General features: G+C 40.5%; 1 protein-coding gene and 1 pseudogene across 1 annotated transcript in view; one reads left to right on the top strand and one right to left on the bottom strand.

The window, feature by feature from the left end:
* Nucleotides 1-7,830: 7,830 nt before the first annotated feature.
* LOC140710439 (cyclin-dependent kinase 2-associated protein 2 pseudogene) lies at nucleotides 7,831-8,201 on the bottom strand (annotated as a pseudogene).
* Nucleotides 8,202-12,202: 4,001 nt separating this feature from the next.
* LOC103247565 (POTE ankyrin domain family member G-like) overlaps nucleotides 12,203-14,460 on the top strand; it is a 52,970-nt gene continuing 50,712 nt past the window's right edge. The window contains 1 exon segment of the mRNA XM_073004860.1: nucleotides 12,203-12,723. Coding sequence (XP_072860961.1) covers nucleotides 12,203-12,723 — 521 coding nt within the window.

Raw genomic sequence — 14,460 nt, 5'->3', positions numbered from 1 at the left:
AGAAGACGGAGCACACAAACAGGACTGTAATTCACAATAACTTAGGTTTTGCTAGAAAAAAAATCTCAAAATCTCAGTGACTTAATAAAGATTCAATTGGGCTACATAATTATGAAGAGTTGAGACACTGCAGAGTGCAAAGTAATCAGATTCCAACCCAATGGAGTTTGTATTCCAATAACATGTCAGACTTCTCATACTTCTAAATCAAATATGTATGTTCTTAGATAGGCTTATGAAGATGCACTCCAATAGCAGATTGAAGAGCTTCAATTCCTTTGTCTTACCCTTATTAAGCTACCTATAAGTGAAAATAACATTCTATTGTAGTATAAGTGACATAAGTTATACATCTCTGTTATTAATATATATGTTAATTTGCTCCATATATTCTTTAATCTGGGACACAAGCTGAAAGGATAAGAAATTTCAGTTCTTAAATTTTGTGTGCCCAAAGGTGGCACACATAATTTTCCTTCATATTTCATTAGCTAAAACAATCCATATGGTCAAGGCTTTGTCCTTTCAGATAAAACATAAAATTAACTCCAAAGCTAGGAAGAAAACAGGTATAAACAATATTTGTCTAACATAAAATTATAAAATTTTCAGTGTGTAAACTAACCAAATCTACCTCATTTCATGAGGTATAAAATGTACTTTAGTATTATTTCTTTATAATTTATTAAGTATTTATGATTTTAAAGGCATTCAGAAAAAATGAAATAAAACAGAAATCTTAAGTTGCTCTGGAGCCACAAAAACAGAGTCCACATGTTCCATATGGCATATGGTGCTTGCATTGAAGATATCAATGATTGACATTAGGCATGATGTATGCACATGACCTTGGGAAAATGTTGTATTTATAGAAGGTATAAGATCTTTTTCCTCTGACTTTCTTTTATAATCTTTTCAAATCAATAAGGTTGAATTATAATCATATTTTATAAATAAACTTAAATTTGAGCTCCAGTTATATAATAAATTCATTTGAGGTAACCCATTATGAAGGTATGGAACAAATATATTTAAATAAAATTAAAATGCTACTAATGATAATTATTATTATTTTGAGATGAAGTTTTGCTCTTGTTGCCCTGGCTGGAGTGCAATGGTGCGATCTCGGCTCATGGCAATCTCTGCCTCCCAGGTTCATGCGATTCTCCTGCCTCAGCCTCCCGAGTAGCTGGGATTACAGGCATACACCACCACGCCTGGCTAGTTTTTGTATTTTTAGTAGAGTCGGGTTGTCTCCATGTCGGTCAGGCTGACTTGAACTCCCGACCTCAAGTGATCTGCCCACCTTGGCCTCCCAAAGTGCTGGGATTACAGGTGTGAACCACTGTGCCCGGCCGAAATTATTTTTGAAAGAAAATACTAATAAAAAGAAACAATCGATATTAAATAAAATTTAACTATTAACTATAAATATGTTTCAAGAGATTTGAGTGAAAATACCATTCTATGTTAAAATAAAAAATATAACGTTCGATAAATATAGTAATAAAATGTTCTCAAAGGTTCAAGGGGCTAAAACTAATTAACAAAAGTTAACTATACACATCTTACAATTTATCTAATTACCTGAAATAGAAACTTCTGTTCATTCCTGTATTTCTCCATTTTCCCCATTTCTAATGTCTACTTCTATTCATTTTGTATTTACTTGTATTGAGATCATTTAAAGAGGATATGCCAGGTGTTCAGAAAGCCAAGAGCTGAATGTAAGCATTCTAGAATCTATCTGAACTTAATTTTGTCTAAGATTTTTTTAGTGTTTGAAAATTTGTTCAACTGGGCATACTAAGAGGAAACATCAGGGGCAAAGGGGATTTGGATTGAACAGATCTAACAGGATTCTTACTGAAGACAGGCCAAGCTGGTCAGAAATCATCTGGAGGGTGGTGGGAGATAACAAATTTGATCAGATATCAAAGGTGATCAGTATTGAGTGTGGGGGATTCTTTGCAAGTTTCTTCCTAAACCTGAGAGATGTGGGCCAGACTAGGAAGAACACTGAAGACTGAGGCCTAGAGGAGGCCTAGAGGATCCTGACTAGAGTTTGCACAAGGGGAGAGGCTTTGTGAATATAAACATGCATTTAGCAATATTACTGAGTACTGACTGATGCATGCATATAAAAATACTGAAAGGAAATATAAGAAAATGTTTAAAAAATTGTTAGTGGCTTTATTTATCTTATGTAATTTAAATATATATATAAAATTAAGGTATACTTTGAACACAAACTAACACATTCAAAGAGTTAAGTATACATATGATAATACATAATAGTTACAAAATAAGCAAGGTCTTCCTGCAACGATTTTAGAATTTCCAAGGTTTATTATTTAGCATTTTATTAGCAGCCTGTAACTTCTTCTACTGCCCATTCATTGCCCATTTTATCAAAAATTCCTCAAGTGGATGCATTGGAATGGAAGAAACACTGACTCTTTCCTTCAAAGAAGGAAACAAAAAACCTTGTTTGACAACCCTGGTCAAACAAGAGAAGGATCAAGTGGCCAGTGGTAAAGAAAGTTGGTCAAACTAACGAACGACGTTTTAGATTAAAAGTGACTTTTACTTAACCCAATTATTCTTACCCTATGCTCACAAAGTTGAGTTTAAGGTAGTTCAATGCAGACAGTCACTCCATTCCAAAGCCTGGGTCCAAATACCCTGTTTCCAGGAGGAACCACCTTTCTTCAGAAGGTGGCAAGAGCATTGCAAAGTACTGAGGAAAACTTTCTTTAAAGTATCTTTTTTCATCATTCCATATTTTTGCTCTTTATAATTGCAACTGCTCTCCTTATACATGTCTCTTTTGAGACTTCTTACTTCTCTAAGGTGCTATTTTCCCTCCTCATCTATTTTTTTATATGTAGCATGTCCCTCTTTATTGTGCTGAAAAGGCTTCTGACTTGCTGTTCTTGCCAGGAAACATTTCTGCAGTGCATATGGGAGAGGAACGACTTACAGAGTGTCAGGGCAAGTCCTTACATTTGTTTCATGCTTAGGACACAACACGGAAGATAATTTTCTAAGTTAAAGATTGTATGATTTTGTCTTGACTTCAGAAACTGGTCATACTTTTTACTTTAGTTTCTAAGAACCTCAGAGCTGAACTTGAAACAACTTTAATAAATCCAATGAGACATTTGTTATTTATCCTTTTTAAAAAAGACTTCTCTAATTTAAATCATTTTATTATTGCTCTAAATTTGCCGGGTTCATTTTAGAGTTTTATAAACTGTTTTAAAACTAGTTTATGGCCAGGAGCGGTGGCTCATGCCTGTAATCCCAGCACTTTGGGAGGCCGAGATGAGAGGATCACGAGGTCAGATCAAGACCATCCTGGCTAACTCGGTGAAACCCTGTCTCTACTAAAAAATACAAAAAATTAGCTGGGCATGGTGGCAGGCGCCTGTGGTCCCAGCAACTCAGGAGGCTGAGGCAGGAGAATGGTGTGAACACCAGAGGCAGAGCTTGCGGTGAGCTGAGATGCGCCACTGCACTCCAGCCTGGGCAAGATCCAGACTCCGTCTCAATAAATAAATAAATAAATAAATAAATAAATAAATAAACTAGTTTACATTAAGTTGGAATAAAGTTAACCAAATTAATACAAACATGTTTTATTGCACTTCTCTTTATTCACAGATATGGCCTTTTATTCTTTTATTTACAAATGAAGTGTTTGTGACAACCCAGGTGAAACAAGTCTATTGGTACCATTTAATAAACAGCCTGTGCTCACTTTGTGTCTTGGTTTCACATTTCGGTATAATCCTCACAATTTTTTAAATATTTCATTATTATTATATTTGTTATGGTGATCTTTGATCAGTGATCATTAATGTTATGGGAGGCGGAGTTTGCAGTGAGCAGAGATCACTCCATTGCACTCCAACCTGGGCAACAGAGTGAGACTCCATCTCAAAAAAAAAAAAAAAAAAAAGAAGTTTTTATATGTAGGGTACAAAATAATATCTGACCTTAAGGTGTGTGCAAATTTTCCCGAATTAATTAAGACTTAAATATTAACACGAGTGATTGTTTTTGTTACAATCACCAGGTTCTGATACTTTCCCCAGAAAAAATCATATACAAAATTTTCACGTAATTTAAAAACATCCACAGATATATAGCTATGGATCAATAATTCAGCTCTTCAGAAGTAAAAGATGACATGAGAAAATATCTGATATTGAGGTGGCAAGGAATAATAATGTGGAAACGTACCTTGTTAAAAAGTGCAGACAGTTGTGGCTGTCTAAGACATTGTGTATTACTGAGATGCATCCATGTGCCGAGTGAGAAGACTTGTAAGAATCCGTTTGGGAATAATGAGAACATGAGCATTCCCCTCCCTACCTCCACCACTCCCCTCCTGCCATTTGAATGTTGTGAATTTACCAAACACGGTGATTTAGGTCACTTTTATTATTTCAGAAATTCCAGATACTTTAGTATTCCTATTAAATAGCCCTCGAAGGGACGTTTGCCATTAATTAATGTCTAATACGAAGAAAAGACCAATGTATGTGATCTGTAGTGCATAGTAATAATACAATCTGAATAATACATTTACAATTTTTACTCCAAGTAATAAAGCATTGATTCTAAATATATTCTCTATTTGTCAAAACAAATAGAAATTATTTAGTGTTTCATTTGTAAAATAAATTAATTAATGATGTCTCTAAGTTAATTTTTTACTTCTTTCCCCCATATCATTTTTATATTATATAAGAGAGCATATTTTTCTACTCTATCCTGGAATTAATAAACAAAATATAAAGTATGATATTTAACCCAAGGCTACCACATTTTATTCAGTGTATTTAGTAGGCTCTCATATATCTGGAAAAGAAAACTTAAGATACAAACATAACCAAACTAAAATAACATCTTTTTTTCTTCTATTTACTTTACTTCTTGAATCCAATGATATAATATGGCTTCATCTACCTCTGAGAATACACTTAAAACTACAGAAGCAAATTAACATTCTCCCGATTCACAGGTAGTGCAATATTGAAGATTTCATCTCGTTGAACACATGTTGGATCAAATTTACAATACTAAAGCACTCTTCTAAATACTGCAATGTGTAGATGGAAGACAAGCTCAAGATGTTTGACTGCTGAGAATGTTAGCCATAATTAATCACAGAGATAGGAGGCTACAAATGTGTGAGGTAATGTTCAAACGCATGGAATGAACACTAGTCATGGTATAAAAAAAATAGATGTGACCGCATTGCTTTGAGAAAATTTAGAGAATATTTTGGGTCACACGCATACATTTCTGCCTTATTTGTGAAATGTATTCAATGAAGTTACATCACACACGTAGACTTCCAGATCCTGTGTCTAACGTACTTTCCTTGGCTTTGTGGGAGAACACATATTCTAATGAAGCCCATTTTAAGGCAAATATTTTTTGAAAATCCAAAACCGATAGATATATGTATGCAGGGTTCCTTCTCATATGTCTTTTATAAACAGTGAGGTTGTATTTCTCCTTTAGTGTTTAATGTGTTTCATCACATAATGTCCTAGAAGTTTTATCAAATTTTTCTGTCCACCTTTTGAAGGTGTATGAGTGCGAAAAAAATGCAATCTGCTACTTCACTAACAAAACTAGGACAAAGGCCATTCCAACTGAAATACGTGAAACACTCAGTTTTATTCATTTCAAGCATTTTAAACCTCTAAATTTGGACTTGAATAAAGACACTTCATAGAAAAACAAATATTTTTTATTTTTTTTAATCTTTATAACTTTTAATAGTTTACAGCCACAGTGGCAGCTTTTATATGTGTACATGCATTTAAATACAGTTTCATACCATAAATAGCCATGTGGAAAAATATCTGCCTCTAGGCAAAAAAAAAAAAAAAAAAAAAAAAAAAAAAAAATCTTTGCCACTACATAAACACCTTTAAGTAATACTGAAAATAGACATGAGGTAATTTTTTATCTAAAGTGACTGTAGCCTATATTAAGACATATTCACTGTAACAATTCAAGTTTTAAAATCCTTGTTTTATAACTCGAAAATGTGTCCTTTTTGAAAAACATCTTTACATTTATCGCTATTGTACATTTATTTGGTAGGAAACAGGGATGTTTGAAGTCTTGCAATGATAAAACGATCATATTCAATAGAAAATTATCTGACATTTTGCATAACTTCTGAACATTCTATAAGACAATTACAGAAGTGAAAAACCAATTTGTAGATGACTGAATGAGTACGACCATTTAATAAATTTGAATAAAGGCATTTCAGAACATTTTAATGCACACTGCACTTTCCGATAGTAAGATTTTAGGTTAAAATAAGATTATACTTTAAAAAGTTTACCATTTTGAAAAAAATCATATCACTGTTGGCAATGCCATTTTCATACTTGAGATGCTAGTCCAACATATTGCTTATCCATTTGCTTCTGTTTGATTTTATTGTTATTACATTCATGATAATGCTAAAACACACACACACACAATTACTTGGGTTTTGTTTTATTTTTTTAATAAAAAGCCCAAAGAAAAATGCTGACAACGTTCAGTTGAAATTTTGAAACTGGGTTTTATAATTCTGCCCACACAGCAAAAGCTGAAATGGTCTATGAAGATGTAGTTTTTGAAATAATTAAGCAAGTAGTAAAACTGACAAAACCAAGTGAAAATTATACAAGGAAACACAATACTAAGTTAACGAATGAAGTATATATAATACAGTTTTTCTTCATATTGACAAGACATCATTTAATCCTTTTTAATATTGTCCCTTCTCTTATAAATAAATAAGCTTATTTGTTAATACTTGGTCTAACTCTAACTTTTATTCTGTTACCAATGTCAGTAATACTTTATTTTTCATTATTTGTCTTATAAAGTGACTTCTAATCTTGCTAGTTTGTTTAAACTATCACAAGGTCAGAAAACCAAACACTGCATGTTCTCACTCACAGGTGGGAATTAAACAATGAGAACACTTGGACACAGGGCGGGGAACATCACACACCGCGGCCTGTCATGGGGTGGGGGGGGTGGAGAGGGATAGCATTAGGAGAAATACCTAATGTAAATGAGGAGTTAATGGGTGCAGCAAACCAACAGGGCACATGTGTACATATGTAACAAATCTGCATGCTGTGCACATGTACCCTAGAACTTAAAGTATACTAAAAATAAATATGTAAATAAAATAAAATAAATAAAAAATAAATACAAACATTAATCATAAGTAAATGAAATATCTGATGATCTCATTATATCTGGTAGTAATGTCATCTAAGTATTTAAATATTCATCGATATATTCCTTTGCTAAATTTCATTTCTCTTTTATATTAAACTTTTTTTTAGAGAGCAAAACTCCAAATCATCTTTTATTAATATAGAAAGATCATATTTAGCAAAAGACACAAGGCAGGGAAGTGTCAGGCCTGAGGCCTGAGCCCGTGCTGAGGGAGAAGGAGGCTCGGGGCACGTGGGAGAAGTGCTGGGAAGGGCTGAGTGGTGGGGGCCGCAGAAAGTTCCAGTGGGCAACACTGTGGGCAGGTCATGGGTGGGACTCACGGGGACCTCGCTGCTAACTCTTGTTGCGTTGGCGGAGTGGGGTGGGGGGAGGGGGGATCGTTAGTGCTGCCACCTGGAGTGAGAGCCGCCCCTTGGTTCCTGAGGGCACCATCAAGGGACACAGGACAGGAAGCCCAGGATGGTTAGTGCAGCTAGGGATGAGAGTCAGGGAGAAGCAGGTGCTCTGGAGTGGCCGGGAAAAGTCCAGACACAGAGGCTTAGGAGCTTCCTGTTAAGTGCGTGGGTTCCGCCCTGTCTCTGCCAGGCACTCTGACTAGGGATGGATAATCCCTCTCTTCAGGTGCTCCGTGGTGCTCTTGCTACCAGCAAAGGTGGTCCGGATCCCTTTGCCCATCTCCCCTGTGACCGACAGCAGTTCCGTGTGGGTGCTCTGGGAGCCCTGGGCGCCAGGTGGTTTCATGGCTTGCACACAGCCGATGGAAGGCGTCTAAAGTCGTTAAACAGCGGTCTGAAAGGGACAGCGGCTCTTGGCACTGAGCCCGACGGCGACAGGACGCTTCCTGTAAGGACCGGGGTGCCGGGCCAGGGGATGCTGGAGCCGAGGGTGCTGCTGGGGGCAGGCGTGATGGGTTTGTAGGACATCCTCAACTCCTGGGCGCTGCGGAGCCAGCAGGCCGCTCCTCCGGGGTTGGCTGCCTGGCAGCTCAGCGGACATCTGATTTGCAAGCTGGCTGCACACCCCCTACTAAATCTATGTTGAACTTTTTAACTGCAATTTGTATTAATCTAAATACAGTTCAGATATTCTCGATGAAAATTTCACATTTGAGTTAGTTGAGACGTACTAAAATGCAAAATACACAATGGATTTTAAAGATTTCATATGAAAAAAATGCAAACTATCTCTAGTAATTTTTACACTGATTACATGTTGACACAGTATTTTGGATATATTGAGTTAAAATATAGAATTTTTTTTAAAAAAATCTATGCTACATTTTTGTTAAAAAATTTAAGTAAACTATGAAATTACTTCTTGGGATAGAAAAGGAGACATTATTAAATATTTACCTAAATTTTTTTCAGAAACGTATCTTTAACAAAAACACATTTTCAAACAAAACAAAAGTACTTTAATTTTGAATAGGTAAAATAAACTTATTCCTGCTGAAATTCAATCCTGGTATAATTTCTTTTTTATGCATTTGAGGACTCTGTTTATAACCAAGATAAAACATAAAGCTTATGAAACTCCTCTGAGAATGTCGAACACAAATTACCTGTATAGATATCAGGGGGCAGATGATGCTGAGGCCGGGCTGGCTGAAGAAGAGCAGGATGAAGATGCTGTACTCGCACAGGGGCTGGCCCCAGGTTACCCGCCCTTCATGTACGTGGCGATCGTCACCTGGCTCACCAGCAAAGTGAACAACAGGTCGGTGGTGGCCAGCCACATACCAGTGTGTAGAAGGCGGTCTCCTTCTGCTCCTCGCGCGACTTGCACAGCAGCACGATGGCCACCAAGTTGCCCACCACCCTGAAAATGGACGGTCCCAGGCTGTGCAGCAGATTGGGCTCCAGGTGAGGGACACATTGACCTGGGAAGGGGTTAACATGACGGTGGCTGGTGGTGTGCAGCCCTGGAGTGTGAAGCTGAGTCTGGGGTGATAGAAGAGAGACAAAGTTGCCATGAGTGAAATGACCATCTGCAGGATGTCAGACCCGCGCCCAGGAAACGGGATGCTAACATGACAAGGGAGGATCTCAGTCCCACTCTCTGGATTGCAACCACTTACCAGCTGCAGCCACCCAAATCTCCAGGCTCGCTCTGCTCCTGCCAGCGGCACACCATTGCTGATCTTAATATTTATAAACTGAGCCTCCCATTCCTCTTCCTCCCCCCGCCCCCGCCCCCCCGTCCCCCAAGCGTATCTCACTACTCTGACAAGAGCCATTTTCAGGGAAAGGTAACTCCCTAGTATTATTCCTGACAGATTCTGAGTTAATAAAATGCTCACGGAAACCCTGGAAGACAATTTGGAGGGTGTTCTCTTTCCTCCGTGGCTCCGCTGGCAGCGCCCCATCTCCACGCCTTCTACCCAATGGCCCAAATCCCATGTCACGTGTAGCGGCCCCAGTGGTGGCCTCTTCACGACCCCCCACGGTCGGCCCTCAGCTGTCCTGGACCAGCCTCCAGCCTGCCTTCACCTCGTCCCGCTCAGCCTGGAAAGTGCCAGGGCTTTGGCTTCTGAGAGCCGGGTCTCAGTGGCTGCCGATTTAGGGATCTGAGGTCAGAGTGGCCAGTTTTCAAAAACGTGGGAAACAAGAGGGTCAGCGGGATGGATCCGGAAAGAACAGTGCTGGATTACTCGTTTGATTTTTTTCCTTCCTTCAAACGTGAGTCCCAGCTTTGCTGTGCCCGCCAGTGTAGGCCGCTGGAGGACAGCGTCCAGGTGTGCGCCGCAGGCGCAGGTGGCACGGAGCCTGAGTCCCGGCTCTGGCTGCCATCCGCCCCAGCCGCTAGTAGCGTCGGCAGCTACTGAGGTTGGCGGCTGCCGCTCATTGGCATTTATAAAGCACTCCACCCTTGGCTGGGCATGGAGGCTCACGCCTGTAATCCTACCACTTTGGGAGGCCAAGGCGGGTGGATCACCTGAAGTCAGGAGTTGGAGACCAGCCTGGCCAATATGGCAAAACCCTGCCTCTACTAAAAACACTAGAATTAGCCGGGTGTGGTGGTGGGTGCCTGTAATCCCAGCTACTTGGGAGGTTGAGGCAGGAGAATCGCTTGAATCCGGGAGGCAAAGGTTACAGTGAGCTGAGATCAGGCCATTGCATTCCACCCTGGAAAAAAATGAGCGAAACTCTGCCTCAAACAAAACAAAACAAAACAAAACAAAACAAAACAAAAACAAAACAAAAAAACCCCCCTGCTCCTCCACCCCCTAGCATCAGAATACAGCAGAACATTTAGGTACCCACAGAACATAAACCAAGATGGTCTGTATCCTGGATTTTAACAAACATTAGAGTTTTAAAAGAACTGAAATCATGTAGAATGTATCCTCCAGCCAAAACGGCATCCAATTAAAAATAAAAAAGTAAGATAATAGCAAAATCTTAAATACTTGAAAGATAAGCAGCACATATTTTAGTTTTGTTGGTTTTTTTTTTTTTTCATTTTTATTTATTTTATTTTAAGTTCTGGGGTACATGTGCAGGATGTGCAGGTTTGTTACATAGATAAATTTGTGCCATGGTGGTTTGCTGTACCTATCAACCCATCGCCTCGGCATTAAACCCAGCATGCATTAACTATTTTTCCTGATGCTCTTCCTCTCCCTCCTCAATCCAGGGGCCCCATTGTGTGTTGTTTCCTTCCCTGTATCCATGTGTTCCCATTGTTCAGGTCCTACTTATAAGTGAGAACATTAGGTGTTTCGCTTTCTGTTTCTGCATTAGTTTCCTGAGGATAATGGCTTCCTGTTCCACCCATGACCCTACAAAGGACATGATCTCATTCTTTTTTATGGCTGCATAGTATTCCATGTTGTATGTGTACCGCATTTTCTTCATCCAGTCTATCACTGATGGACATTTGGATTGATTCCATGTCTTTGCTATTGTGAATAGCGCTAAACAGCAAGCACACTCTTAAGGGAAACATCTCAAGGGAAACAATTAAATATATTAAAGTGAATAAAAATACAACATATCAAAGTTGATTTAACACAGGTAAAGCCAGTGCTGGCAGGAAAATGTATTTCACTAAATGTGTATAATGGAAAAGTAGAAATTTCTCAAATAAAAATTTCAGCTATCACATCAAGAAAGTAGAAAATAGTAGCAAAATAAAATCAAAACAAAAATAAGAAAGAAGCCCGAGCTCTGAGCGGCAGCCGTGGCCACCCGCAACAGCACCGCCACGAGTGTCTTGTGGGCTTTCCTCAGAGGAGCCTGTCAGCATCCTCCAGTTCCAGGCGCTCTAGCCCCAGTCCTGCTTCAAGAGGCTTTTTCCAACCAGAGGCCTCTCCTCGATGGCCTGAAGGCTCGACCAATTCCCACGAAGTTTGCCGGGAAAGCAAGGCTGTCACTGATATTCGTGGCACCAAGACTTGTGCGCAGGTTGCACACATGGGCCACTGTCTGTACCACGTGCAATGACGCCGCCTGAGGCGCGCACACCGCACGCGCACGCGCATAACGGCTTGGATTGCCTGTAACTGCTAGGCCTGGCTCTGCAGTCCTCGCTTGGCTCGGCGTTAGTCGCTTTGCCCGGTGTTTCTCGCTTGGATTGGCGTTTCCTCCCTCGCGTTCCTTTGCTGGGCTTGACCTTTTCTCTGCTGGGGTTGGCATTCCCTTGGCTGGGTTGGGTGTTTCCTTTGGGCGGTGGGGGGCGGGGGTTGGCCCTTCCTGGGGGGGGCGTGGGGTCACCCCGGGTGGGCGTGGGCTTTCCCCGGCTGGGTGTGGGTTTTCCCGGGTGGGATGGGCCGGGCTCCCCTGCTGGGGTTGGCAGGTTTTGGCTGGGATTGACCTTTCTCTTCAAACAGATCGAAAACCCAGAGTTTCCTGCTAGTTGGTGAAACTGGTTGGTAGACGCGATGTGCTCGCTACTACCGGCCTCCCCTGGCTGTTCAAAGCAGATGGTGGCTGAGGTTTCTTCAATACCCGCTGCCTCCACTGTGAAGAAGCCATTTGGTCTCAGGAGCAAGATGGGCAAGTGGTGCCACCACTGTTTCCCCTGCTGCAGGGGGAGCGGCAAGAGCAACGTGGGTGCTTCTGGAGATCAGGACGACTCCGTTATGGAGGCACTTGGGAGCAAGATGGCCAAGTGGTGCTGCCACTGCTTCCCCTGCTGCAGGGGGAGTGGCGAGAGCAACGTGGGCCCTTCTGGAGACCAGGAGGACTCCGCTATGAAGACGCACAGGAGCAAGATAGCCAAGTGGTGCTGCCACTGCTTCCCCCGCTGCAAGGGGCGCGGGGAGAGCAACGTGGAAGCTTGGGAAGACTAGGACGACAGCGCCTTCATGGAGCCCAGGTACCACGTCCGTGGAGAAGATCTGGACAAGCTCCACAGAGCTGCCTGGTGGGGTAAAGTCCCCAGAAAGGATCTCATCCTCATGCTCAGGGACACTGACGTGAACAAGACGGACAAGCAAAAGAGGTAACCGGGCCTGGGCTGGGAGGAGGCGGGACGTGGGGGGATGATGGGGACATACCCTCCTGGTGTGGGGGTCGGGGTCCTGGCTTTCTCTTCCTCCGCAGGCCCCACACCACCCTGGGTGTGGAAACCTCAGAGAGGTCAGGGCACAGGCCCTTTACGAACAGTAACACAGAAACAAAACTTTAGCTGATTTCCTATCCAATCATAATTTCCCTCACAGAACACTAATAGACTGTTTTAAAGTGACTTAACTCGAAAAATTAAATCCATGCAGATTATTTTTAATGTACATATTTTAAAACAATGTTCTATACTTTATAGAAAGGTATATATTGAGAACTAAGTCCCATAATGTATCAACTTCTGGGCTAAATATTTTTCAAATAAAATCCAATATGGGTTTTATATCGATGTAGTCTATGTATATATGTTCTTTACTGAGGAACCTTACAAGGAAACTGAAATGGGAAGATGGACCTGTCCTTGAATAGGAAGATTCGTTTTTCTTAAGATGTGAGCTTTTTCTGTGTTTATCACTTTTACGTAAGCCAAATAAAAACAGCAAAGTTTTAGCATTTTTAAACTGCACATCCTGTATTTTTTTGCTGTAATAGATTAATTTTTTATCACAGAATGGAAAAAGACTTGCTTTTCTAGATATCAAAATGTGAATGTACTATTTCCACAAATTGTTTACTAACAGCTGAAAATATATCAATGAATAGAACAGAATAGGAAATCCAGAAATACCCAAATATATGTAAGAATTTAGCGCTTGATAATGGTGATGTTTCATATTGATAAAGCAAGATTAATCATTAATAGATGAAATGCATGCTGTTTGGAGAAAACTAGCTAGATTTTTATGTCACAAAAGTAATTTCCTGGAGTATAGTTTAAAAATTTTTAAATATACAAAAGGAGAAAAGTACCAGAAGAAAACACAAAAGCCTATTTATATATGCAACTATTTATTTATTTATTTTTCTGGGACAGAATCTCACTCTGTTGCCCAGGCTGGAGTGCAGTGGTGTAACATCAGCTTACTACAACCTCTGCCTCCCGGGTTCGAGCAGTTCTCTGCCTCAGCCTATTGAGTAGCTAGGATTATAGGTGCCCCCCACCACACCCGGCTAATGTTTTGTATTTTCAATAGAGACAGGATTTCACCATCTTGGCCAGGCTAGTCTTGAACTCCTATCCTTGTGATCCACCCGCCTCAGCCTCCCAAAGTGCTGAGATTACAAGCCTGAGCCACTGAACCAAGCATATATGTGCAGATATAATAAAATAAGCTGAATTTAAGATTGGGCAAGGTACTTTTTTGCATATTTACCAGTGACCTGTGCACATAGGAAAACGTAGTGTTCCTGGTAAGATAAGGAATTTAAGTTAGAAGAGGAATGAAATACTGTTTTCTATTTAAGTTAGAAGAGGAATGAAAGGCCAGCTGCGGTGGCTCACGCCTGTAATCCCAGCACTTTGGGAGGGCAAAGTGGATTTGGGTGGATTACGAGGTCAAGAATTTGAGACTAGCCTGGCCAGCATGGTGAAACCCCGTCTCTACTAAAAAATACAAAAAATTAGCCAGGCACGGTGGCATGCACCTGTAATCCCAGCTACTCAGGAGGCTGAGGCAGGAGAATTGCTTGAACCAGGGAGGCGGAGGTTGCAGTGAGCTGAGATTGCACCACTACACTCCAGCCTGGGTGATGGAATGAGACTTCATCTCAAAAA

The sequence above is a fragment of the Chlorocebus sabaeus genome, chromosome 2, assembly GCF_047675955.1.
Source record: "Chlorocebus sabaeus isolate Y175 chromosome 2, mChlSab1.0.hap1, whole genome shotgun sequence".
NCBI classification, from domain to species: domain Eukaryota; kingdom Metazoa; phylum Chordata; class Mammalia; order Primates; family Cercopithecidae; genus Chlorocebus; species Chlorocebus sabaeus.
This window is presented reverse-complemented; position numbering and strand designations above follow the sequence as displayed.